This window comes from Prionailurus bengalensis, chromosome D3 (assembly GCF_016509475.1).
Source record: "Prionailurus bengalensis isolate Pbe53 chromosome D3, Fcat_Pben_1.1_paternal_pri, whole genome shotgun sequence".
NCBI lineage: Eukaryota > Metazoa > Chordata > Mammalia > Carnivora > Felidae > Prionailurus > Prionailurus bengalensis.
Window position 1 is genome coordinate 7515826 of NC_057356.1, and position 27354 is coordinate 7543179.

Consider the following 27354-nt stretch of genomic DNA (forward strand, 5'->3'; position numbering starts at 1 on the left):
TTACATGACCCTTCAAAGAACCCCGAACCCATCAGCAGTCACTCGCCAGCGATCCCCACCCCACCCCCCAGTCCTCTCTCCCTTTTGGTCGTAAACAAGGCTGCTAGACCACTGGATGGCACACAGTGGAAACACTTACAGCAGTTGCCATGTACTGGGAGTCATGCGAGAAGCTGACGTGAGTCACGCTGGTTCTGGAATATTTGAAAGGCTCCGGGATTTGGTTTTCTAAGGACATTGCATCGAGGATGTAAACTGTCCCTTCGGTGAAGCCGGCTCCAAGAAGGACTCCTGAAATCACAGGCCAGAGAACAATGCTGGAAAAGGACTTCATTCATTGAAGAAACATAGACTCCGGGCCAGGCCTTGTTCTAGGTGCTGAGGAGACAGCAATGAACATGACGGACAAGGACCCTGGATGGAGAAATAGACTGAAAAGCAGGAGTCTCTGGGATGAGTGCTCAGAGACTACTAGGCACCGAACGCTGCAGGGTCCAGAGGGACAAGGTGCGTCCTCTGGCCTGCTGGGGGGAGTGCGGTCAAGGTGAACGTCCTGGAGCTGTTACAGCCAAGGGCTGCAGCCATTTGGGTCTGTTTTTGATTTGGAGACTAAGACAGGCTGATGAAATGAAAATACCTTCAGGGTTATAGGTTAGACTCTGGATGCCGAGCCCCTTCTCAAAGACCCTGCTGAAAAGGTACTTTTTCTTTTCATAATCCCACACTTTGATCATCCCACAGAGACTCCCAATGGCGAGGAGGGGTTGATACGGGTGGCAGGAGATGGCACAAATGGCATCCTTGGGCTCCACGAATAACTTCTCAAGTTTGGTCCCGTCTGTCGTTAAGTGGTACACTGTAGCGTCAGATGTTCCGATGATAAGATTCCTGTTTGCCAGGGAGAGACCAGACACTATCAGCGTTTGCAGGGAACGGGGCACGCCAGCTATTCTGCTTCTAATTGCACATGAAACGCCTCTGTCGTCTGTAATTTAGTGACATTATTAACCCACCATCTCCAAAAATATACTACCAATACCCAACAGCTTCCATTTGCAAGTGAAAAAGCCCACATTTCTACATGTAAATTGAGTCATTAAGTATGCAGATGGACAGTCAGTTGTACAATTAGCTAATCTGCACATGCAAATATTCATTTGTGTATGCAAATATGGAGTTTGGTGCACACATACAGATGTGCCTGCAAATACGGCAAGGGTAATTAAGCAGACTCGCACATAATTCAGTCTCGAAATGTTATGGCTATTAATTATCAAATGCCTTTAACCGCAGCGCTAGGGCAAACTCGGCCTGGAGAAGAGACACCAAGCTACAGCGAGGGACTCCACACACAACAGAGATTAGAACTCAGGGATAAGCCCTTTCCAGCTTCCGGTCGCTGAAGAGTCTTAATACGAAAATAATGCCTCATTTAAAAAAATGAATAAATAGGGATGATGATCCATCTTCGAGCCCTGCAAAGGACTGAGCCATCCTGTTCTATCACATATGCTAGGAACAAGGTGAACATTCCACCGCATGCCAACTCTAAGACATCGATCATTTTTTTGGCCACTCAAATGACTGGATTCATTAACAACTTACCTTACGATAAAAAGGTCACCTTTTAAAGTGCAGTCTGGAGGATAGTTTGATTTTTCGGTAGGCGGAGCTGCTGGGGTCTTTGAAAAGGACAGGGTCCTTATGGAGCTCAGTTTGAAGTGGCTGTACCAGTTAACAATGGACAGGGTGCGATCGTAGAACTTAATGTTACCTCTAATATCACCTGTGACAATATAGCTGAAATGGAGAAAAACATGAGTTTGTTAGCTAACTGTAGTAAGGACCAGATATCTATTGAACAGCTAATCATATGTCAGGCTCTAGACTCTGGGAATTGTCAAAACTTGACTTCATTCTACCATCCAAGGCTGATTTTACTGTCATTCCACTTTACATCTAGGAAACTCAGGCTCAGAGAAGTTGAGAAATTTGCTCAAGGCCTGGGTTTGCCAGATTTAGCAAACAGAAATGGAGGTTGCCCAATTAAATTTGAATTTCAGTTAAACAATGAGTAATCTTCTAGCTTAAGTATGTCCCAAATAACGTACGGGATATACTTATACAAGGCAACCCTATCAGGCCCTGTGGCTAGACTATGCAGGTGTACCTAATGCAAAATCTGTGCTCTTGCTTTGCTCTCCCTGCCTTCCCAGATCAGCCACGTGCAGTGGCAATGGGCAGTGATTTACATTCTCTGCTGTGAAACCGTCTACCAGCCCTCCGATATCACCCAGCCTGGCAATAGGACACAAGCTGCTTTACAAGAAGGCACTGTTGTTAGAGCCATCGTAAAACCCTGTCCAGTCATCACAGCCAAAGGCAATGCCGCGTGACAAGATGGCTTTTATTTCCAGTCCTCAGACCCATTCCAAATGGGCTTTTTTTAAAAAAAAAGCCTCTAACGTAATTCTAATTGTGTGTGTGGGGGGGGGGGAGAGGGCAGGGGGATGAATTTCCTCTCATATATGCAAAGTGATTAAATGAGGTTTCTGATTAATAAGCGAGGCAGGTGGGCAGAGTAATTGGCTAGAACACCTTTCACTGCCCTCTGCTGGACAGAAAAGGCAAAACAAGCCAAGTATTTTCAAGACCTTTCCCTTCATGGGCTCCCTGGTCCCGTCTGGGTTTTATTTAACACGGAGAGAGGGGAACAGAGGGCTGGTCTTCACTGGCCCTAACCCCCAAGTAATTAAAGGTTGGTTCATCAGCAGCAGCAATTCCATCACTGTCTTCTCCACACCACTACGTGAAGACGGCAATTCACATTTCTCTTTGAAAAGCCATGCCAGACCCTCGCTGCTCCCTTTATTAAAAGAAATGAAAATGAAAGCAGGGCTTTTGGAAAGCAGATGGCACAGTGGCTCCAATTAGATGGTCATGGTCCTTGTCATTTGGCAATTTTCTCCACCACTTTTGGGAACTTCTCTAGCATACTAACTTTTTCACCTAGGGCTCCCTTGTGCCAGACGATGTGTTACAAGTTTTACATGCCTTGTCTCACAAAATCCTCATAAAATCACTCTGAGAGAGATTTTACAGATGGAAAAATGGAGGCTCAGCAAAGTCCCTTGCCCAGGGTCCCTCAGCAGGGAACAGATGCACCTAGAATGTGAACCCCTTTCTATCTGAGACTAAGGCTTTTAATGATCCTCTCTGAGCCCCCACAACCTCTCAAGTCAGTGAACTTCATAAAGGTTTGTTGTATTTCATCTTTTCATAATGGGTAAGTGTTATTTATTTATTTATTTACTTACTTACTTATTTACTTATTTATTTATTCTGAGAGGGGTGGGGGCAAGAGAACCAGTGGGGAAGGGGCAGAAAGAGGGAGACAGAGGATCTGAAGCAGGCTCTGTGTTGACAAGAGAGAGCCATACACGGGACTTGAATTCACAGACCGTGAGATCATGACCTGAGTCAAAGTCAGGGTCCCTGAGTGGCTCAACCAACTGAGCCACTCAGGGACCCTGGTAAGTGTTACTTTGTAATCAGAAAAAAAACCCCAACATAGTTATTCACGTTATTTTCTTAAAATTAAAGTATGTAAAATTTAGGGTGCAAAATAAAGTCTAATTAGTGTGGAAGAAAAAACAAGTTACTTTTTGTTTCACCAACACAAAGGGATTTTTAAAAGTAATATATGCCCATGATTAAAAAAAAATAATAAAAGCAAACCAATTAGTACAAATGAGACTATAAAAAGAGGTGAATCTAACCCCCACCCTGACCCTACTTCTCCATTCTTTTCCTCAGAGGCAACAAACATTCCCAGTTAATAACGAATTTCCCCAGAAATATTCTATGCATATACAAAATACATGTATACATCCAAAAGGGTTTTAAGATACTTTTGTAATCCTTGATAGCTACTTTTTAATTAAGTTAATTACCTATCAACTGTAGTAAGCACAGTGATGCCCTCTTTCTGCAAATGAACCAATTTACAAGGTTTGATATGAGGAAAGTCCAGAGAGGCGGAGGCAGACGATGGGGGGCGGTATATGTCCCAGACAACCAGCTTCCCTTCCATTGTTGCTGAGAGTATTTGTGTTAAATTCAAATGAAAGACTGACTGGGTTAATTTTCCCACGAGCTTGTTGAACGTCTGCATTTCAAAAGACAGATTACAAGTTACCGTTGGTAATAAATATAAAACAAAACATTTATCAATATGACATTTTATAATATTACACTGAAATACAGCAGGAAAAAGATAAAATTTAAACAAAACAATCACTAACAAATCTCTCCCTCGTGGATTGCCGGGGTGCAGGCAGTTCTGAGCCTCTGAAGGTTTGCTCAGAGCCAAGTGAAGGGTTATGTACTGTGCTAATTAAACTGTTTGCTTAAATCAAATGAAAGAGTGGTTAATCACTTGTTTATACCTGTTCAACTTCTCTTACTTTCAGAGTAAGGGGTTTCAGAGACTGATAAAGAGACTAATGTCTGTCGTGAGCATGCTCCAGTTGTAAGGTATCATAAAGTAATTATCCCAGTCTCATAATTATAGCCTTTTTTCCCATCAGTAGAAATTAAGTACCATACAGTACAGAAATGCCCCTGACTCCTTATGAAATGTGTGCTACAAAAAATAAGGCACTAGGCCATCTCTCTTAGGCAACATCTTAGAGATGAAGTATAGAAAGAACCCAGAGCAGTGAGTGGAGCCCCACAGTGAATATTTAACAAATGAGTAAATCAAAGAAACTCCACATTTTGTCATGCAAGACAGCATGTCTGCTGCCCAATTCTCCCAACTACACAGACAAGACTCTACGGTTTACCTCTATTGCCCTGAACACAAGAGGGTCAGGAAAACAATAGCTGGTTAAGCAAGGGCGTCAAGTTCTTTCTAAGAGCAGCTCTGATTCAATACAAGGCATTTTCATCATTTCAAACTACAGACAATCCTCATTGTGGGTTCTGTATCTGCAAATTCACCTCCTCGCTGAAATTTATTTATAACCCAAATCAATCCTTGTGGGACCTTCAATGATCATTTGCGGACGTGCACATGTGCAGAGAGGCAAAAAAACTGGACTCTCCCTAGGCGCACGTTCTTAGCTGAGGTCAAGCAAGGATGCGCTCTGCCTTACTTCAGCTCTCAAATTGTAAACAAGTGTCCTTTTCGGGGTCTGTTTAGTGCCATGTTGTTTGCAGTTATGAGGTGCTTTTTGTTGGCAATTTCAGTACTTAAACTGGCCTCAAACAAGATACTGAAATGCTGTGTAGCGTTCCTGAGTGCAGGAAGGCTACGATGTGCCTTCCAGGGGACAGACCTGAGTTAGATAAACTTCATTCAGGCATATGTTCCAGAGTTGTTGGTTGTGAGTCAAAGTTAATGAATCAACATTACATATTAAATATGGTGTCTTTAAACAAAAACATACATAAAATGAGGTTATGCATCTATCTGTTGATGAAAATGTTAATGACCAGAAGCCAGCAGGAACCTAATCCTGTATTTCACCTAGGAGCAATGACTTCGTATTCACTATCTGAGGTCTGCAGAGACTTGATCCAATGTAACTGCCACGAACAATGAGAACTGACTTTATTTTGCGAAAACTTTGATTTATGAAAAAGAGCTTGCAGACAGAATATTCTCTCCTTGTATTCATCCATCTCCTATTTTTTTTTTTTTTGGCATGCCCTCTTAAAAAATAAGTTCCTATAAATCATAACAAGAGTGAAGAATGAAAGAAGAAACATCATAAGATGCTCGCTGGGGGCAGGTGACATGGGTGTCAAATGCAGAAAATGCTGTAGGAGACAGGACCCCAGTTCCACCTTGGACGGGACAGCTGGAGGTGAGCAGGCAAGACTAACAGTTTCCTCCAACCCCTGCTGCACTGCCTTCCCCCTGGTTCTTAAACCTCCCAATACCCCACATCAGGTTTTATTGCTCTGAAAACTGGGTGGATTAAAAAGGATCCACTCATGTTCAACTATTATATCACTCCAAATTAATTTTCATTCTGTGTCTCACACACACACACACACACACACACACACTCACATTAGTAAATCTATCACTCTTTTGGATATTTTCTCAGGGTAGTCAACTATCATTTCCATAATATTTTATTTTGAACAAAAGTCCATTATTTTCAGCTGGCAATTCAATATGGTGAAGGACCCAAGTAAAAAATTCAAATGATTTCCCAGTGGTTTAATATCAAGACACCAAGAGTAGCCCAAAGCGACTAAGCTCACACATACATATTTACTCTGCACAAACTCTGACATATAAAAGTGGAACAGGCATACTCACTTTTTCTGTTAAATGTGGGGCACTGTGAGCAAGTATATCTCTCTCTTCACACTGTTAAGTACAGAAAAAATAATCACTACTAAAAAAAAAAGACCTGGTTTCCAAAAGAAGAATAGAACCACAAAATCAAAACAAATGCATCTAAACAGGCCCAGAGATTTGCAATCTCTATAGATAAGGGAGCCTGCTGCCTCCAGGAACATCTGAAAACATTCTGAAAGAAAGGCAAATACATAAAAAAAAAAATGCCACAAATGGTTGTGACTTTAAATGGGAATGAATGCAAATCTGAATTCTACATTTGTAAGGCATCAAAGCTACAATAAATACTGGAAGTAATGACTACCACTGAAAAATCAGTGATTCATTCAATCAGTGTTTTCGTTTTGCATTTTTAACTGAGGTAAAACCCACATAACATAAAATTAACCATTTACCATTTTAAAGTGTGTAATCCAGTGACATTTAGTACATTAATAATGCTGTGCAGCCATCACCTCTCCTAGTCCCAGAACACTTTTATCACCCCGAAAGAAAGCCCCCTCTCCATGAAGCAGCCCCACGTGCGGCTCCCGGAGCCCCCAACAACCACCATTCTGCACTTTGTCCCCTGGATTCTCCAGGTCTGGACATTTCATATCAGTGCAATCATACAGCATGTGGTTTGCTGTGTCTGGCTTCCTTCATTTAGCACCATCACCATGCTTTCGAGAGTCACCCACATTGCAGCAGGTGTCAGTGCCTCGTTCTTTTTTTATCGCTGAGTCATATTCCATTGTATGGATCTGCCACATTGTGTCTGCATTCATGAGCTGATGGACAGTTGGCTTGCTTCTACCTCTTGGTTATTGCAAATCATGCTGCCCTATGAACATCTGTATGTGAGTATTTGTTGGCTTGCCTGTTTTACATTCTCTTGCATTTAGGAATTCCTGAGTCCTGTGGTAAGTTTATATTTAACTTTCGATGTTTTTTTAATCTCATGATTCCACCGTGTATCAGTATACATATTGCTGATCTGTTTGCTAATTCCTATCTATAAAAACCAAGGTCTTGAAAAACCCTGCATTTTAAACCTGTTAAGTACGTTTAAATAAATATTTGACACATTACTTTAAAAAATTAAATGAGGGGCGCCTGGGTGGCTCAGTCGGTTGGGCGTCCGACTTCGGCTCAGGTCGTGATCTCGCGGTTCGTGGGTTCGAGCCCCGCGTCAGGCTCTGTGCTGACAGCTCAGAGCCTGGAGCCTATTTCGGATTCTGTGTCTCTCTCTCTCTGCCCCTTCTCCGCTCATGCTCTGTCTCTGTCTCTCAAAGATGAATAAACGTTAAAAAAAAAAAATTTTTTTTAATTAATTAAATTAAATTTAAATTATCTGCTTCTGACTTAATACACTAATTTCCAGTGGGGCTAAAATAAAAACTGTAATTACATAAAAAACATTTCAATACATATTTATTGCTTCCTAAGTAGATACTATATTGTTACATTACCAATATATCTGTACTCAGAGAATGAACACATACTTGTCCCCATATTTAAGACAAACAAAAATATTTCTACTTACCCACAAATAATATATTGCCTGTGTTTTACTATTGCTCACCAATTCTTTATTATTTGTTGGATTAAAAATAAGGTAGTTCTGAAATATAAAGTATGGAAATATATTACATTACAATAAATTTTCTGTTTCTCTCTGGCTAAACTGTTAAAATTAAATAATATTTTTATTATAATAAATAGCTGGATAGGAATATAAAACAGAAAAGACATGGCATTTTGTAAACAACAGGAATACAATCTAAACATCGAGTGTTAAAATTAATGGTCCCAAATGTGTTCCCTTTCTCATTTAGTCTTATTTATTATAACTCATCATCTGTAAATTGGAACGAGCAAAAGTCGAACAATATTCACTAATAACCTTTACTCTGTGTCCTTTTGGACAGAAACTGCTGCATACACATTTCTAAATTTGACAAGGCCACAAGGTAACTTGGAATGAATGCCAAATACTGGAAGGAGTTTCTGATTCCTGCCAAGGCAGCGAATAGCACGGGTTGCCTGGCTCTCTTCCCAAAGAGCCCTGCAGCAACTATGGAAGCGAGGAAACCATGAAATGCAGGAACTAAATCAAACAGCAACAACACGGCAGAAATCCCCCGGGAGACTTAGGCACACGTCCTGCCAGGGTATGTATGTGGAGGGGGGAGGGGCTGGCTGCAACCTGGGGTGAAGGGCTGCAGCCTGTAGCCCTGGAAAACAGGTTCCAGAAACACATCTTAGGGGCACCTGAGCGGGCGGCTCAGTCGGTTGAGCGTCCGACTTCGGCTGAGGTCATGATCTTGCGGTCCGTGAGTTCAAGCCCCACGTTGGGCTCTGTGCTGACAGCTCAGAGCCTGGAGCCTGCTTTGGATTCTGTCTCCCTCTCTGTCTGCCCTTCCCCCCTCACTCACACACACTCTCTCTCTCTCTCTTTCTCTCTGTCTTAAAAATAAACATTAAAAATTTTTTTAATATATTTTCTAAAAATGACAAAAAACAAAAAAAAAGCCAACTGTTGAAAACTAACAGAAAATCAAAAAAGCATCCAGAGTGGGGCAGGAGGGGAAGGAAAGACACGTAACTTTCAAAAGAAGGAACAATAAGATTGATAGCTGACTTCTCAACAGAAATGGTGTAAGTCTGAAGACAGTGGAATAATATCCTGAAAGTGTTGAAAGAAGATAACTACCAACCTAAAATCCTATAGTTAGGGAGAACAACCTTCAAAAACAAAGATAATTACCAGAAGAAACGGAAGCATATATCCCTACAAAGATTCGTGCATGAAAGTTCATGCAGCTTTGTTTTCAACAGCCAGAGATAGAAAACAATGCAAGTGTCTTTCAACAGTGAATAGATAAACAAATTGTGTCATATCCACTCAATACACGACTACCATTCAGCATTAACTCAATAAAGGACACAAAGAATAATATAAAGGAATAAACATGTAACAACATGGATGAATCTCAAAAATTAAATTGAGTGAAAGAAGCCAGAGTCCTCCACAAAGAGTCCATTCCTGTACAATTCTAGGGTATGGAAACTAATAAAACATTAATAAACAGGAGGATAGATGTTGGGAGACAGGTGGAGGGGGAGTTTAAGTTTATTCCCATGCCAATGGGAAGTCACTGAAAGATTTTAAGAGAGGGATATAATTTGTTTGGCTTAAGAACTACTGCTCTGGGGGCGCCTGGATGGCTCAGTGGGCTAAGTGTCTGGCTTTGGCTCAGGTCATGATCTCAGGGTTGGTGAGTTCAAGCCCCTCATCAGGCTCTGTGCTGACAGCTCAGAGCCCGGAGCCTGCTTCAGATTCTGTATCTCCCTCTCTCTGCCCCTTCCCGCTCGTGCTCTGTCTCTGTCTCTCAAAAACAAGTAAATGGAAAAGAAAAGAAAAGAAGAGAAAAGAAAAGAAAAGAAAAGAAAAGAAAAGAAAAGAAAAGAAAAGAAAAGAAAAGAAAAGAAAAACAAAAACTGCCTGCTCTGGCTGCCACAGGAAGGCTGGTAGGAGTGCGTCAAAACCGAACTCAGATCAGATGGGAGGATGTTGTAGTCATGCAGGTGGATGTGATGGCTGTAGAAACAGAGAAGGGAAGCAGGATTTCGGGGTGTACCTGGGGGGTACACAGTACTTAAAAGCCATGGCAATGGATGAGAACAGCCAGGAAGAAGGTGTAGCAAGAGGAGGAGCTCCCACAACTAAACCCTGATGACCGCCAACACGTAGAAGGTAGGCAGTGAACGAGGAAGAGCCCACAGAAGAGCCTGGGAAAGAAGGCCAGTGAGAGAGCCGGAAATGCCCACAGGCAGGGATGCACCTGAGGACTTAATAGTGCTCATCTGACTTGGAAGTACCAGCGACTGTGATAAGGACAGTTTCGGTAGATCCGTGGGTGGGCGGAAGACAGATGAAAAACAGCAAAATCTTCATCGACTGTACGATAAATGAGCTGTATTGTACTCAAACGAGGAGAAACTACACAGCAGTGAGAACTGATGAATTACAGCTCAATAATCAACATGGATGAATCTCAGAAACAAGGCGGAGAGAATGAAGCAGTTATGAACTCCAAATACGTACAGATTAAAACAGGTGAAACAAAATAGGATAGTACGGAGGGCTACGTACATTGCTGGGGAAAAGTGTAAAGGCAAGCAAGGGAATGTGTAACACAAAACCTGGGACACTGGTTAAGTTGGGAAGCAAGGCTGGAGATGAGATTGGGGAAGGGGGACAAAGGGACTCAGGGTTTGGATGATGTCCTCTTACTTGACCCATCAGTGAGCACACAGGTACATTTCGTTCTCTTCCTTAAAATGTACACATTTTACACGGACACCTTATTTAGCAATGAAAACATAAAGAGACCAAATGTTTGGGGCACAAAAAAGATGAAGGAAGAAAGCAAGTGCGGACAGTCATTCTCAGACGCTTTACTGTGAAGAGGCGCAGCGGGCGAGAGCTGGAGGGACATGAACCGTCAGAGGCGGCTTCTTCTCCAAAGAAGAGTGACACTGAAGCCCGTGCGTTTGTGGAGGGGGTAACCACCCAGCAGAGGGACAGCTGATCACTGCAGGCGAGGGCCGCGTGAGTGGGGAGGGATCCAGTGCAGCCGGCTCTCAAGCAGAGAGACGGATAAGAGAAGGTGGTAGGTTGAAGGCAGGTTGTAGGCCTGGGGGTGAGAGCAGGCCAGTGTTTGTATCCAATGGCTCTCAGTTTCTCAATGAAAAACGAGAGAAACCATCAGCTGAGAGTAAAGAGAAAGGACCGAAGAGGAAGGAGGAGACGATGTGAGACTGTTGTCTCTAGAAACCAAAAAGACAGCCTACTAGAATGGCCAGGCAGTGCTGAGAGCTCCCTCCACATTCGTGACTCGATGCCAAGTAAAAGGAATCGGCTTAGTTGGGTGGTTCTCTCCAGCCACGTCCAGCCTGCTCAGTCGGGACGCAGAGCAGGCTGTCGGGGGAGTCCATCCAGGCCTAGGGCTATCTGCAATGCTGTCCGATAGCACTTTACCTTAAAATGGAGACGTTCGATAATCTTCGCCGTCGAAAGCGGCGGCCACTAGCCACATGTGGCTAATGAGTACTTGGAATGTAGTGACACTGAGGAAATGAATTTGTAGTTTTCTTTCATTTCATTTGACTTAAACTTAAGTAGCCGCACGTATTCAGCAAAGTTTCAGGACACAAAATAAGCTGAGTTTCTATACACAGGACTAGCAATGAGGAATCCGAGAAGGAGATTAAGAAAATAAATGGATCCACGTGGGCGCCCGGCGGGGGCTAAGTCAGCTGAGCATCCAACTTCAGCTCTGGTCACAATCTCACGGTTCGTGGGTTCAAACCCCACATCAGGCTCTGTGCCGACAGCTCAGAGCCTCGAGCCTGCTTCGGGTTCTGTGTCTCACTCTCTCTCTGCCCCTCCCCTGCTCATGTTCTACCTCTCAAAAATAAATAAACATTAAAAAAATTTTTTTTTAAAGAAAAAGAAAATGGACCCACTTACAATAGCATAAAAATACTCCGGAATAAATTGAGGTGAAAGATTTGTACACTGCAAACTATAAAACACTGCTGAAGGAAATTCAAGAAGACGTAAGTAAATGGAAACACATCTCGTGCCCGTGGATTGTTCCAAGAACAGTAACTACCCAAAGCGATCTACAGATTCCCTGCAGTCTCTATCAAAATCTCAGAGGCATTTTTTGCCCCAATTGAGAAACCCACATAGGGGTGGCGGTTACCCTATCAGCTCAGCTTAGAAAACATGTAAGGAAGTTTTTTCACATAAGGGAAGGGAATCAAAAATAATATAAAAACAGGGAGGGGGAAAAACCAGAAGAGACTGGTAACTATGGAGAACAAACTGAGGGTTGCTGGAAGGGGTGTCGGAGGGGGGATGGGCAGAATGGGGAAGGGGCATTAAGGAACCTACTCCTGAAGTCATTGTTGCACTATATGCTATATGCTAACTAATTTGGACGTAAATTTTAAAAATTAAAAAATAAAAAATAAATTTAAAAAAAAAGGAAGTTTTTTCCAGGGAAGCGGAGGAAAGTTGGGGGGGTGGGCAGAAGGAGAGAAATGGACATAAGGCTGCGGTATGGTGTGTGCCTGGCTGAGCCTAGTCACCCAGACCCTCTGACTGGGTTCCAGGTCCTGCAAGCCAGGTAGGCGGCTTGCACGGTGTCTGGTGCATAGTAGGCCCTCAGCAAGCATGCAATGAATGAAGGATGCAACGTGAGTAAGACAATGCAGCACAGCAGGGTAAACTTTGTGGGTGCCCTTGGCAAGTGACTTCAAGCAAACCGAGATTAATAACAACTCCCGGATATGAAGAGCAGCTAAGAGCATGCCTCTAGAGTAAGAACGGCTGCTAGCTGGTGACTTCAGACAAATTATCTAACAATAGTAGCATTCCACAGGCGTTACTAAAGTAACAACTCCGACCCAGCACGTTTGCATGGATTGTATGTAAAGAACTTGGCAGAATCTGGCACGTAACAAGTGCTCAGAAAAATACCGCCACTAGCCTCAAAAATAAAACGAGATCATGGAGATGAAAGTGTTTTGTTTTGTTTCTTTACGACCTCTAGTGCATCGTAACAAAACTAGTAAAACAGAAAGTAGGGTTTTGACCTGGGCTCAGCGTCGCTGCGGGCAGAGCTTTACAGACTTTGATTGAGCTCACCTGAAACCCATACTCTTTGGGAAGGTCAAGAGTACACGCTGGCGTTTCCACTGCTAACGTCCACCTCCAGATGCAAACTTTCTGTAACAGCAGATAGAGGAGAATGAGAAAGGTCCGGAAGGCTGCTGAAGTACTCCACACCTGCCGTGGTAACCCTGTAACTTCGGTGAACTGAGGACGGCACTGTGGGCCGAGCCACAGGCAGAGAGCCCCTGACAAGGGGCCACGGAGTCCAGTCACGAGAGCATCACACACGGCGTGTGGCCTGAGCAGAGCTGCCCACCGGGACGCACGACAGGCCAGCCAGCCCTCCGAGGCCGACCGGAAGGGCCTTGTACCTGGATTTCAGCATCTGAGATGGTTGCCAGGTACTTGGCGTCCCGGGTGATGGCTATGGCCCCGATGCCGTTGCCTTCCGGGCAGCTGTCAAATATCGTGTGCACAGGAATGCTGCAAAACAGGACCGGGGAACGAGCATTTGCTGAGGTCTGCCGTGCTTCCCAGACGGACTCATTTCAAGAGCATAACAGCTATGGAGAAACGAAATGTGGTCCAGGCATACAATGGACGGTGACTCGGCCCTAAAAAGGCCTGGTGCACTGACACAAGTGTACCATGAGTGAGCCCCGAAAGCATCCTGCGACGTGAGAGAAGCCGGTCACAAAGACCATATATTGTATGAGTCCATTAGTATGAAATGTCCACAATTAGAAAATCCATAGGGACAGAAAGCAGATCGGTGGCTGCTGGGGCGTGGGGAGGGGGGAACGGGCTTCCCTTTGTTGGGGGATGGAAATATTTTGCAGCCAGATACAGGTGGTGGTAGCACAACACTGTAAATGTGCTAAGTGCCAGTGGATTGCACACTTAAAATTTTTTTTTAATGTTTGTTTATTTTTGAGAGAGAGAGAGAGACAGAGAGAGACGGAGAGAGAGAGTGAGCAAAGGAGGGGCAGAGAGAGAGGGAGACACAGAATCCAAAGCAGGCTCCGGGCTCTGAGCTGTCAGCACAGAGCCGGACGCGGGGCTCAAACTCATAAGCTGTGAGATCATGACCTGAGCTGAAGTCAGACACTTAACTGACTGCGCCACCCAGGCGCCCCTGGATTTGCACTTTAAAATGGTTAATTTTAGGTGTGCCTAAGTGACTCAGTTGAGCATTCAACTCTTGATTTTGGCTCAAGTCATGATCCTAGGGTTGTGGGATCGAGCCCCGTATCGGGCTCCAAGCTGAGCATGGAGCCTGCTCAAGATTCTCTCTCTCTCTCTCTCTCTCTCTCTCTCTCTCTCTCTGCCCCTCCCCCCTGCATGTGCATTCTCTCTCTAAAATAAAATAATAAAAAATAACAAAATAAAATGGCTAATTTTACATTATGTGAATTTTACCTCAAGTAAAAAAAATGAAGAAATAAAACTAACTCATCATCACGTAAATGTGCTATTTGCTGTTTTCATGAAGTTATTGAGCGCTGATTCTGTGCCAGGCACAAAGGATGAAAATATGGGGAAAGATGCCTATGACAATCCCAGGCTCCCAGGAAAACGCGTGTCCTCCTACCTAAGTGGGAATGTAAATCAGCAAGCTTTTGGGATGGCAGTTTCACTGCATCTATCAAAATTTTAAATGTATATGCACTAGGACCCAACAATTTCCCTGCTATGGCTTTTTCCCAGAAAAATAATAAGCAAAAGTAAACAGAGATAAATATACACTCATGTTCACTGTGGCATGGCTTTAATGGCAAAAAAAAAAAAAAAAAAAAATCTGGAAACAACACCAATATCCATGGATGTAGAAATTGTTTAAAAATATTATGACAGGTGGGGCAGGGGGCGCCTGGGTGACTCAGTCGGTTAAGCTTCTGACTCTTGATTTTGGCTCCGGTCATGATCTCACTCTACGTGAGCTAGAGCCCCGCATCGGGCTCTGCACTGACAGTGCGGAGCCTGCCTGGGATTCTCTCTCTCTGCTTCTCTGCCCTTCCCCTGCTCGTGCTCTCTCTCTCTTTCAAAATAAGTAAATAAATAAAATACAAAAATAAAATAAATTAAAAAGTATATTATGACATAACCGCATAATGAAAAACTATGCTACTTTTAAAAAGAATGAGGTAGGGGCGCCTGGGTGGCTCAGTCGGTTAAGCGTCCGACTTCAGCCAGGTCACGATCTCGCGGTCTGTGAGTTTGAGCCCCGCGTCGGGCTCTGGGCTGATGGCTCGGAGCCTGGAGCCTGTTTCCGATTCTGTGTCTCCCTCTCTCTCTGCCCCTCCCCCGTTCATGCTCTGTCTCTCTCTGTCCCAAAAATAAATAAAAACGTTGAAAAAAAATTTTTTTAATAAATAAATAAATAAATAAATAAATAAATAAATAAATAAAAAGAATGAGGTAGATGTGGGAAGGTGTCCAGGTTTTGCAAAAAAAAAAAAAAAAGCTAATTGTGAAACAGCATACGGAGCATCATCCTAAGTGAGGGAGGGAGAGTGTGTGTGCATTTATGTGCACAGAAAAGTCTGGAGGAATGGACTCCCAACTACACATGGGTGACTCTGAAGGTGTGTTTGGGTGAGGAGGGACTTCGTCTGTTTTTCCTCACTCACTTCCGCACTGTGTCACTGGCAAGACCGCAGAAGTGTAGGCAGTAGGCAAAGGCCTGTCACAAGCGGAATTTAATTAGATACTTAAATATGAGAGAGAGCCAAAGAAATGCAGGAGACAGCAGAAGCAAGGATGGGAGTGATGTAAGTGAGGGGCAGTCGGGGGGGGGGGGGGGTCCCTGACTTGCCCTAGAGGTGAAGAGCAGGCGGTAGGGACAGGGACTGATGGTTCCCCATTGTTTTTCATTATAGAGCCCTTGTCACCCAACTGGCTGGGACCAAGCGTCTGCCCCCGCTGAGGACCTGGCCGCTTCCCTGTCACTCAAGAAGATTTCCTCACCCTGGGAAGTACCCCCCAAATTCACTTGGGAGGCAGCCCTGTTATTACTACAAATGGCACGGCGGTGCCCTTAGTGGGGAAAAGCGTCTTGTCCCTGTGGATATTCAGAGTTCACCCTAGGGACGATGATGTCGGTCGGGCCTGTACCACAAACGTATCGGTGGTAAGAGAGTTTGGTCATTTTGTTTAGGAATGGGTGATGTTTAGGAGAACTTAACATCTCAGAGTCTCTGATGGATTAGATTTGTGATTCTAATTTAAGGTCTGTAGTTGATTTAGACTTACGATTTCAAATTCAAATCGCACTGGGTTTATAAACAATATTAGACTACTTATGAGAACTTAAAATTTGCCATAGTTACGTCTAATTTATTAGACTTATAAGAATTACTTAAGTACGGGTGAAGGGTTTATTTTTTAGTCAGACTACTAAAGAACTTAAAGATAAAACCAAATATATTCAATTTCTAAGTGCAGTTTAAAAATGCTTAAAAGGAGTTAATAATCAAATTTGTGAGTGGGGCCAAACATTAATCAAAACCCCCTTAAAGGCAATTGCAAAAATGTGCTAGATTTATAAAAAGAGTGAGATTTATAAGTTGAGCAAAAGGCTTAAGGAAAAACTGTGGTTTTTAGTTTATAACTTTAATAAAGTGAACATTAACTCTAAAACCAAATCATCTTTTCTGGGCCCCAAAGTCATCATTTCCTATATCATAAACTCATATCGACATACTGAATTGCTAAGCACAGACGCACTTTACTTTGTAACTGGGAAAAAATATCGCTGCCAGAGCCGCCCCCAGTCTGGTGGGGGAGACAGCTTTACAAGCAAGAGAGAAGCAAAGAATAAACACTGTCTAAGGGGCCAGCGGTGCCTGGGGAAGGGGAGCCGTGAGCAACGGCTTCAGAGAAGAGACACACACGAGGGGCCCCCCTCCTACCTGCGGACTCTCTCTCACGGGTTATAATAACGCTCCCTCGTGTGTTAAGGCAGATGTCCCAGTACTTGCAGCTGAAAGTATGTGACAGCCACAGATGACAGCCAATCATATAGACGGGGAATTTCACTTTCTGGGGGACCTGTTCCCATGGCTATGAATCAAGGTGCGTATTCCCTGTGACACAGGCTGGGCCGGCGATGGCCGACCTCTGAATGGTTTTAAGCAGGCGAGAAACACAATCAGATTCTGTGTTTGGGAAAAGATCACACTCAAAATGCTATGGAGCCGGGGCACCTGGGTGGCTCAGTTGGTTGAGCATCCGACTCTTGATTTTGGCTCGGATATGACCCCAGGGTCGTGGGATTGAGCCCCACATCAGGCTCCACACTGAGCTTAGAGCCTGCTTAAGACTCTCTCTCTCTCTTTCTTTCTCTCTCTCTCTCCCTCTGCCATTCTCCCCAGCTCATGCTCTCTCTTTAAAAAAAAAAAAAAAAAAAAAAAAAAAGGAGGAGGTGCCTGGGAGGCTCAGTGGGTTAAGCATCTGACTCTTGACTTTGGCTCGGTCATGATCTTGCGGTTCATGAGTTCAAGCCCCGTGTCAGACTCTGTGCTGACAGCACAGAGCCTGCTTGTGATTCTGTCTCCTCATTTTCTGCCCCTCCCCCACTCGTGTTTGCTCTCTCTCTCTCAAAATAAATAAACAAACAAACTTTTTTTAAAAAAGGAAAAAAAAAAGGGGTGCCTGGGTGGCTCAGTCGGTTAAGCGTCCGACTTTGGCTCAGGTCATGATCTCACAGCTCGTGAGTTCGAGCCCCGTGTCGGGCTCTGTGCTGACAGCTCAGAGTCTGCAGCCTGCTTCACATTCTGTGTCTCCCTCTCTCTCTGCCCCTTCCCTGCTCATGCTGTGTCTCTCTCTGTCTCAAAAATAAATAAACATTAAAAAAAATTAAAAATAAATAAATAAAATAAAAAAATAAAAAAGGAAAAAAATGCTGTGAAGAAAAACCACATGATGATACATGATGATATCTGTATATGTGTATTTAAGACAACGGCAAATGTTCTGGAAGGAAACACACCAAACTGACTACCTCTAAGAAGAGGACTAAGATTGGAGATGTAGCCAAAGGAGATGTTAGCTTTCAATTAAAATGATTTTTAGGGGGGTGCCTGGGTGGCTTAGTTGGGTGTCTGACTTCAGCTCAGATCATGATCTCGTCGTTCGTGAGTTTGAGCCCCACATCGGGCTGTGTGCTGACAGCTCAGAGCCTGGAGCCTGCTTCACATTCTGTGTCTCCCTCTCTCTCCTCCACTCCTCCACTCCACTCCTCCTCCACTCATGCTCTGTCTCTGTCTCTGTCTCTGTCTCTCTCAAAAATAAATAAACATTAAAAAATGTTTTTTTTTAATAAAATGATTTTTAAGAGTGCCAGGGTAGCTCAGTCACTGGCTGTGTCTGACTCTTGATTTGGGCTCAGGTCATGACCTCATGGTCCACGAGCTCCAGCCTCGCATTGGGCTCTGTGCTGACAGTGTGGAGCCTGCTTGAGATTCTCTTGCTCTTTCTCTTTCTGCCCCTCCCCTGCTCACTCTCTCTCTAAAAAATAAATAAATAAACATCTAAAAAATATAAATAAAGTGATTTTTAAAAATCAACAGGTGAACAAATAAACAAAACTGGTAGGTCCATGCAACAGAATCTTGAGCAGCTAGAAAAAGAAAGGAAGCATTGGGTCAAGCTACCACACAGCAGAACTCTGGAAACATGCTGAGAGAGAGAAGGCAGATGCAAAAAGCCACGGACAAGTCCACTGACACGAACTAGCAACAGGCAAATCTATGGAGACAGGAAGCAGATCAGGGGCTGTTGGGAGGGAGAAGGGGGAGCTCACTGGCACAGAGTTTCTGTTTGCGGGGGGTGATGAAAATGTTCTGGAAATGGTGGTGATGGGTGCATAACACTGTGAATGCAATTAATGTCACTGAATTATACATTTAAAAATCATTAAGATGGTCAATGTTATGTTATGTATTTTTACTACAATAAGACAAAATCAGTGTCCCGGAGGCTGGACTGCAGAGTGAAGCTGGAGAGAAGGAGGCCGGCCAGGCCAGAGAGGGTGGGCAGGGGCACCCGGGGAAGAGATACAACAGGGCTTGGGGACATTCTAGCAGGAGATACCCATGGGACATCCAGGTGGAATGTTCTCCGGCAGCTTCCTCATCAGTGAAAACAGGAAGTATTGAGGTGGTTATTTTTTAATGCTTATTCATTTTTGAGAGAGAGAGGTGGTGGGGGAAGTTCAGAGAGAAAGGGGTACAGAGGATCTGAAGTGGGCTCTGCGTGGATAGCAGACAGCCCGACGCGAGGCTCGAACTCACGAATCCTGAGATCATGACATGAGCCGAAGTCAGACGCTTATCTGACGGAGCCACCCAGGTGCCCCAATATTGAGGTGGCATTGAGATGAAGACAGTGTGGTTTCAAGTCCCAGGTCTGCTGCTTCCTGGCTAGGGAACAATACCAAAGCATCCTCAGGCCGTGGCCAAGGAAAGGCCAGAGGAAGTGAGACTCAGAAGAGTCTGAGAAGGAAGAGGCAGTAAGTCGGATGAGAACCAGAGGACGTGGTATCAGAGAAGCCAAGGAAATGAAGAGTGTCAAATGCCACTGAGATGTCCAGTAAGATGAGGACCAGGGTTAGGTAACATGGCCCTATCCAGGTCACCAGTCACCTGGGGACCTGTGTCTTAGAAGATCCAATATAACTTTCCAGAACACTCCAGAGCATTAAACACACCTTCTTCCTAATCTAGCCCAACTGGACTCGTCCACTCCCAACCAGAGCCTTACAATCTTGTCAACCAATCCCACACTGCTCTCTGCCTCTAGGACCAGGAATTAAGAAAGAAAACTCACATATAAGCATCCGTCATGGGCCAGGTACCGTGGCTCTACTGGTCTCTATGACAGTCCTGTAAGGTAAGTGTAGTGGGTTGAAGGGCCCCCTTCAAAAGTCATGTCCAGGGGCGCCTGGGTGGCTCAGTCGGTTGGGCGGCCGACTTCGGCTCAGGTCATGATCTCGCGGTCCGTGAGTTCGAGCCCCGCGTCGGGCTCTGTGCTGACAGCTCAGAGCCTGGAGCCTGTTTCCGATTCTGTGTCTCCCTCTCTCTGACCCTCCCCTGTTCATGCTCTGTCTCTCTCTGTCTCAAAAATAAATAAACGTTAAAAAAAATAATAATAATTTAAAAAAAAAAACAAAAACAAAAGTCATGTCCACCCAGAACCTCAGAATGTGAGCGTTATGTGGGATAGGGTCTTAGCAGGGGTAGTTTGTTAAGATGAAGTCCTACTGGATTAGGATGAGCCCTAAATTCAATGACTGCTGAACTCACAGAAGAGAAGACACAAAGAGATACACCAGGGAAAATGCCATGTGAAGACAGAGGCAGAGACTAGAGGGATCAGTCTACCAGCCAAGGACTGCCAAGGGCTGCCAGCCACCACCAGCAGCTGGGAGAGAGGCCTGGAACAGATTCTCCTTCGGAGGCCCAGAAGGGACCACCCTTGCAGGCACCCTGGTTTCAGACTTCCAGCCTCATGAACTGTGAGGGAGTAACTTGCTGTTATTTTAGGCCCCTCAGTGTGTGGTAATTTCTTAGAGCATCCCAAGAAAACTAAAACAGTAGGTATGATTAGCCTCTTCCTTTTGCAGGTGGGGAAAGTCACTTCACTTCTCTGGGCCTCCAAGCTGGGTTTGTGTGAGTTAACCTCCCTCAGCCCCGTCTACTCTGGGACACCACCAAACCAAGTTTCTGGGCCTTGGGAGCCAAGAATCGTAAACGGGAAATTCACCAAGGTAATGTCACTCAAGGCAACAAGATGGCCAGCCTCCCCCAGGTCCCCTAGCCCCTCACCCTGCATCCCATCACTGGTTTCTGCACGCCCAGGCCGGATTGCTCGTCTGTCCTGCCCACAGTGGCAGACACAGGACACTAAGTAGGAGAAAGCATGGTGGCACCAAGCCTACCCTGTGAAGGAGTCCCATATAATTATCAGGCAGTTGGGCCCTTTGTCGGCCGTGGCAATCCACCGCCTATCTTCACTGATGCAGAGGCAGGAGATCACATTGGGGTGGCCCTGCAGAAATGGAGAGAAAATGTTTTGAAACCTCAAGGACACGGCCCAGGCTTGGCACTGGTAGGAGTGACTGGGGCCCCAGAGAGAACGGAGCTCCCCTTCCAGGTTCATCTGGCTGAAAATTCCATGCCCACTGGCTTTCCCTGGCATTTCTCCATAGCCAGCGGTGTTCAAATTTGCTCCCCCTCAAAACACCTGGATAAGCCCCACTGCCCACAAGAACAGGGGTGTCCTACAGGTATAGGCATGTCCCCCACTCTGAACCCAGGTTGAGAATAAATGTTGGGGTTCTGCCTAGTCCCCTGGAAGCTCCCTGCCGGCCTCATCGCCCTAAAACAGTGTCCACATCAGGTCACTGAGCAGCTCTGGAGCAAAAGGTTCCTCGCTGGTCTATCTGCTTTCATTCCCAGCCCCCTATAATCCTTTCCCAGTAACTCAGGAATCTTCTGGAAACACAGAAAAAACGGTAGTGCTCCCTGCCAGGAAATAGCCTCTTTCCACCCTTCTTCATCTTCCCTCGCTCACTCTGCACCAGCCATACTGGCCTCCTTTCTGGGCCCCACGCACAGGCCTGCAAACTCAGTCTAGAATGCTCCTCCCCAACCTCTCCCTGGTTGATTCATTTTCATCAGTCAGATCTCGGCATGAAGGGCATGTCTGCATTCCCAGGCAACCCAATCTGAGGTCCGGCTCTCACTCTTGACCTCTCCCCTATAGCATTCCCACATTTCCTTTGGAGTGCTTGTTATAATTCATAGTTATGTATTTACGAGACTATAAGCTCCATGAGGTAGGGGGGACCGGATCTGTTTTGTTCATGACTACAGACCCAGAATCTGCAACAGATGTTATGAGAAATATCTGTGAAATGAATGAATGAATGAATGAATGGTCAAGGCCTTTCCCAGCCAGCTCACTCTGACCTGCCTGGCATTGTCCCCATTTCTCAGCCCCTCTGCCCACTCCTGCTTCTTCCTGACTCTGCAGACACCAGCTCTCCCTTCTCCCTGTGCCATTACCACTGGGCACAGTCCCACACACTCAACTGAGCTCCACAGAGTGGTGCTGGCTGGTTTCGTGTGTATTCCTGGCCTTCTAGAGAGCAACTTTTTCCAGCTGCACCCACATGGCTTGGATCCCTGGCACAATGGAATACGGGAAAATCTTTTGTGATGTTTTTGACCTAGGTATTGATTAAAGAAGGTCCTTATTAAAATATATGTCCATTGAAAAGGGTGACATGGAACTGTTCATCGGGTTAACGAGTGGAAAGTTAGAGAAGTCCAAGAAAGGAGGACATTTGGTCAGGTAAATGATGAAAATGTCAGGAACGGAGGAAGCAGAGTGGTGTGGGGAAGGCAGGCATGTGGGACACTTGGGGAGGCACAGAGGGCTCTGAAAACAAATAAAGGTGTTCGGGGGGGGGGGGGACAGGATAGGACAAAACCAACCTACTCAATACTTTCAAGTCAGGGGACCTGGATTCAAGACCTGGCTTCATGTGCAGGCTCAGGCAAGTCAGTTAACCTGCTCTGAGCCTTTGTTTTTTCTTCTGTACAATGGGAATATTAACACCCACTTCTCAGCATGATTATAAGGATCAACGAATGCCCTTTTAAACCTGCAAAGGGTTCGAATCCCTGCTGAAGCCTTTTGTGTCCCCCCCCCCCCATGTGTGGAGACAACATGATCTATCCTGACCACATTTTTAGGGAAATGCAGAAAAAAAAATACAAATGCTTTAAATTCTTGTTGCTATAAAATTAAAATCAATTGCTATTTGTTAATTGATTCTGATTAGGATCAGACAGACAGTGAGTAATAAAATGGGTTTCTAAAGACAAGATTTGCTATAGTTCAGAAGAGAGGTAGGAAAACACGATGGTGATATAATGAAGTCAGCCCTTGCAACAAAAAACAAAATGCTGTAGTCTAGTGAAAAACAACCTCTTTTACTTGTGGTAAAAACAAAACAAAACGAAAAACAAAAAACGAAAACCTTGCGTACCTGAAGATGGTGCTGATTATTATTGAAAACGTTGTAGATGACCGCGGTGTGAGCGCAGACATACAGAAGAACTCTCTGGTTTTCATCTCGAATATAGTAAACAGGAAGAGAACTGTTCCAGCCGAAAGACCAGGTCAAGGTCTGGAAGACAAAGGTAAAACCAGCAAGACACTAAGTGTGCCGAGGCCAGAGCTAGGATGCTAGGCGCTCCTGGCACAGTTTCTGGAGGAGAAAGATTTCACATCATCAGTCCAAAGAGGAAAAAGCACTTCAAGAAAGTCCTCAGCCACGTGCTACAGTGTGGATGACCCTTGAAGCCATGACTCTGAAAGAGGCCAGACACACAGGTCCGCAGAGTGTGTGACTCCATCCACAGAGACAGAAGGTAGATGAGCGGCTGCGGGGCGGCTGGAAGAGGGGGTGGGGAGTGACTGCTAAGGGGGATGGATTTCTCTTGGGGGGGATGAAAACGTTCTGGAATTGCATAGTGGTAATGGTTGCACACCCTTGTGAACAGGCTAAAGACCAACGAACTGTATACGTAAAAGGTGAATTCTGGGGTGCCTGAGTGGCTCAGTCGGTTAAGCATCCGACTCTTGGTTTTGGCTCAAGTCATGATCTCACAGCTCGTGGGTTTGAGCGCTGATGGTGCAAAGCCTGCTTGGGATTCTCTCTCTCTCTAACCCTACCCTGCTTGTTCTCTCTCTCAAAATAAATAAAAAAAAAACTTAACAAAAAATGCTTGAGGGTAAATTTCATGAGGATGTAGAGGAATCGGAACCATGGTGCACTCCTGGTGGGAACGTGAAATGGTGCAGCTGCTATGGACACACCAAGGGGACTCCTCAAAAACTTGAAAACAGAATTACCACATAATGCAGCAATCACACTTCTGGGCATGCACCTAAAAGAACTGAAAGCAGGGTCTCAAAGAGACATTCATACACCCAGGTTCATAGCAGCATCTTTCACAAAAGCCAACAGGTAGGGCTGCCTGGGTGGCTCAGTTGGTTAAGCAACCGACTTTGGCTCAGGTCATGATCTCATGGTTTGTGGGATTGAGCCCCGGGTCCGGCTCTGCGCTGACAGCTCGGAGTCTTTGGGATTCTCTCTCTCTGTCTCTCTCTCTGCCCCTCCCCAGCTCACATGCGCTCTCTCAAAATAAGTAAGCTTAAAAAAAATTAACTAAGGCCAATTAATCGAATGTGGTGTCATCTAAAGCGATGGCTAAGTGATTAGAGATTTTTAGTAACTCGTTCATTCGGTATTAACAGAACTTCCTTGTCAAGCAGTGATCACATTAATTGAAACCACACAATATTCACTGCATTTTGCACTCATGGTGACCAACCACGCAGATAGCCATCTCTCATGGCAATCTTTTCCTGTAAAACATGAAAACAAAACGTTATTGTCAAAACCAGATTTCACTACATTTGACAGTCACAAGATCCCCTCTCATAAATGCAGGATACCCTTCTTTCTTGGCTGGAGACAGTGTCCATGAGCCCCATGAGCCACTCCAGGCCTTTGGCATGAGGCAGGGGACCCCAAAGGAAACGGAGGGTGCCACGGGCACAGAGAGAGATTCAGAAGCACGCTCACTGAAGCACCTCTAGTGAGAACACGAAATCAGAAGGAACATAAATGGCCATCAATAATAGGGAAATGCCTGAATTTAAAATGAAGAAATGGGGGCAGGAACCTGGGTGGCTCAGTTGGTTAAGCGTTCAACTTCGGCTCAGGACATGATCTCACATTTCTTGAGTTCCAGCCTCTGTGCTGACAGCTCAGAGCCTGGAGCCTGCTTCGGATTCTGTGTCTCCCTCTCAATCTGTCCCTCACCCAATCACGCTCTGTCTCTCTCTCTCTCTCTCAAAAATAAATAGACATTAAAAAACATTTTTTTAGGGGCACCTGGGTGGCTCAGTCGGTGGAGTGTCCGACTTCAGCTCAGGTCATGATCTCACCATTCATGAGTTCAAGCCCTGTGTCTGGCTCTGTGCTGACAGCTCGGAGCCTGGGGCCTGTTTCAGATTCTGTGTCTCCCTCTCTCCCTGCCCTTCACCCACTGTCTCTCCCTGTCTCTCAAAAATGAATAAACATTTAAAAAAATTAAAACAAATTTTTAACGAGGAAATGGATCTACACTCACTGATATAAAACAAAATCCTCCAAGATATATGAAGTAGAAAAATACTCTGCAGACATGCAGAATCTGTCACTGGTAAAGAGAACAAAAACTAATGGGTGTCACGGTGTGTGTGTGCACACACTTATGGGAGTACACAGCTAACAGGTCTGTAGATGCACAGAACAAGGTCTGGAAAGATCTACAGTTATACCAAACCGTAACAGTGGTCACCCCAGGGAACTGGGATGGGCGTGGTCAGTGTAAGAAGGGGAATCTGCTTTGTTTAATTTTTTTTTTTTTTTTTACTATATGGAGCACCTAGTAATTTTAACAGAAAGGAAAAACAATACAGGAACGGGAAAAGAAAGAAGGTATACTCAAAGCGCTAAACAAGTTTGTAGAGAGAGGTCTGGTTCTGCGGTGAGCCCAAGGTTAACAGGAGACCCAAACCCCTGGCACAAAGGTCACCTGGTCTCATTAGTGATATTACATGATGTCTTATTAGCTGGCTAAACAAGACAAAAGTCTTCAAGGGCTCTAAAACTTACTTATTCTTTCTTTTGGACAGAATAATCGCAAGCTTTGACCTTGAACTCCACTGCTCAAAGTAAGCCAAACGTACAGAAAGGAGGCTGTCAGTTGTCTGCCCTTCTCACTAGACATTTTCCATCATCCTCATCGGCATTATCACCACCACTGCCATCTAGCTGTTGACGCTCAAGTGCGCCCTATATGTTCTGAACTACATTAAACGCTTTATATACATTCAGTTGCTTACAAATCTTCCAAAGGCCAACTCTGCAGGGAAAAAAGAAAAACAGGAGATGAATCCTAGGAGGCAATTGTCAGAAGCAGATGGAGGAAGAAGGGGGAAAAAAAACTTTCCTCTCCCTTCTCTTGTTAAATGATAATATTTTTATTCCTCGCAGATGGTGCCTCCCTGGAATACTGTCAGTGGCAGCAAAGGCAGATTCCTTTGGACTGCCTGGTGCTTTTCACAGTGGCTTTCACTTTTTTTCCATACCTTTCACTTTTTCTTAATTTTTTTTAACGTTTATTTTTGAGAGAGAGAGAGAGAAGAAGGGCAGAGAGAGAGGGAGACACAGAATCTGAAGTAGGATCCAGGCTCCGAGCTGTCAGCACAGAGCCTGACGCGGGGCTTAGACTCACAGACCTGGAGATCGAGACCTGAGGCCACCCAGGTGCCCCAGTCCACACCCTTCACTTTCTGACCCATCTTGGTAATGGATAGTTTTAGGAGCCTGTAATGGTTTTAGGAGCTTGTAAAGCTATCAAGCAAGCTAAGGCAGAAGAGGTGGGGAGAGGGGAGAGAGGGGGAAGGGATGGAGAAGGAGGAGCACAAAGTGAGAAAATGGAGAGGGGAAGGGGAGGGGGAGGGAGGAGGAGAGATGGAGCTTGAGTCTCCCACCAAAACCAGCACCCTATGCAACAGACAAACCACGTCCGGAATTTCCTGCCTGCGGAGCAACACTATTGGACCCAGATGCGGCGTTCCTGTCCGTAGTCTGTCATGCGTGTCCAGCTGGAGCGCTGAACTGAACTTTAAAACACACAAGTCTATTGTTAGTTTCAAAAGGATATTTCTGGTGGTATTTTTTTTTCCATGTGCATAAAACTCCCCTGTTTCACAATGCTCTCCGAGCGTTGGAGGAAATCAAAAAGCACATGACACTCACCAAAGGGTACACATTGGCTCTGTCATCCTTTTGAAACAAAATGTCCTCACTGGTGGCCACCAGTGAATCCTCTGGGATCTCTGTTTTGGGCTGGAATTCTTTGCCTTTTTCTTCACTTAAGTTTGATAGTCTTTTGTCTTGTATCCTTTCTCCCTTTTCTGCTTCCAAATCTGTCCCTTCTTGTCCCGATTCATCTTGGGGCATCTGGTGGGTTTTCTGCCCAAGCTTGCTAGAGGGCTGTGAGTCAGGGGAACTAATCTGTAGTTCCTCAGAACTGATTTGCTCCAAATCAAGAAATCTTCGTTGTGAGCTCAAGTCTCTAAAAAGCTCATTTGTTTCTGAATGCTCTGATGCACGCTTTGACTCATCACCACTATGGGTTTTCTTAAAAAAGAAAGAAAAGAAGATTGTGATTCC

At 44.9% G+C, this 27354-nt stretch overlaps 1 protein-coding gene across 3 annotated transcripts in view; it reads right to left on the reverse strand.

Moving 5' to 3' along the window:
- Positions 1-27354, reverse strand: part of CFAP251 (cilia and flagella associated protein 251) — a 66757-nt gene that overhangs the window by 37065 nt on the left and 2338 nt on the right. For all 3 annotated transcript variants that reach the window (XM_043557514.1, XM_043557513.1, XM_043557515.1), the window contains exons 3-13: positions 26938-27321; positions 23107-23247; positions 20989-21098; positions 13421-13532; positions 13083-13163; positions 7905-7982; positions 6338-6388; positions 3954-4168; positions 1606-1800; positions 638-888; positions 140-291 (exon numbers count right to left, since the gene is read on the reverse strand). In XM_043557514.1, coding sequence (XP_043413449.1) covers positions 140-291; positions 638-888; positions 1606-1800; positions 3954-4168; positions 6338-6388; positions 7905-7982; positions 13083-13163; positions 13421-13532; positions 20989-21098; positions 23107-23247; positions 26938-27321 — 1770 coding nt within the window. The remainder of the gene's footprint in view (positions 1-139; positions 292-637; positions 889-1605; positions 1801-3953; positions 4169-6337; positions 6389-7904; positions 7983-13082; positions 13164-13420; positions 13533-20988; positions 21099-23106; positions 23248-26937; positions 27322-27354) is intronic.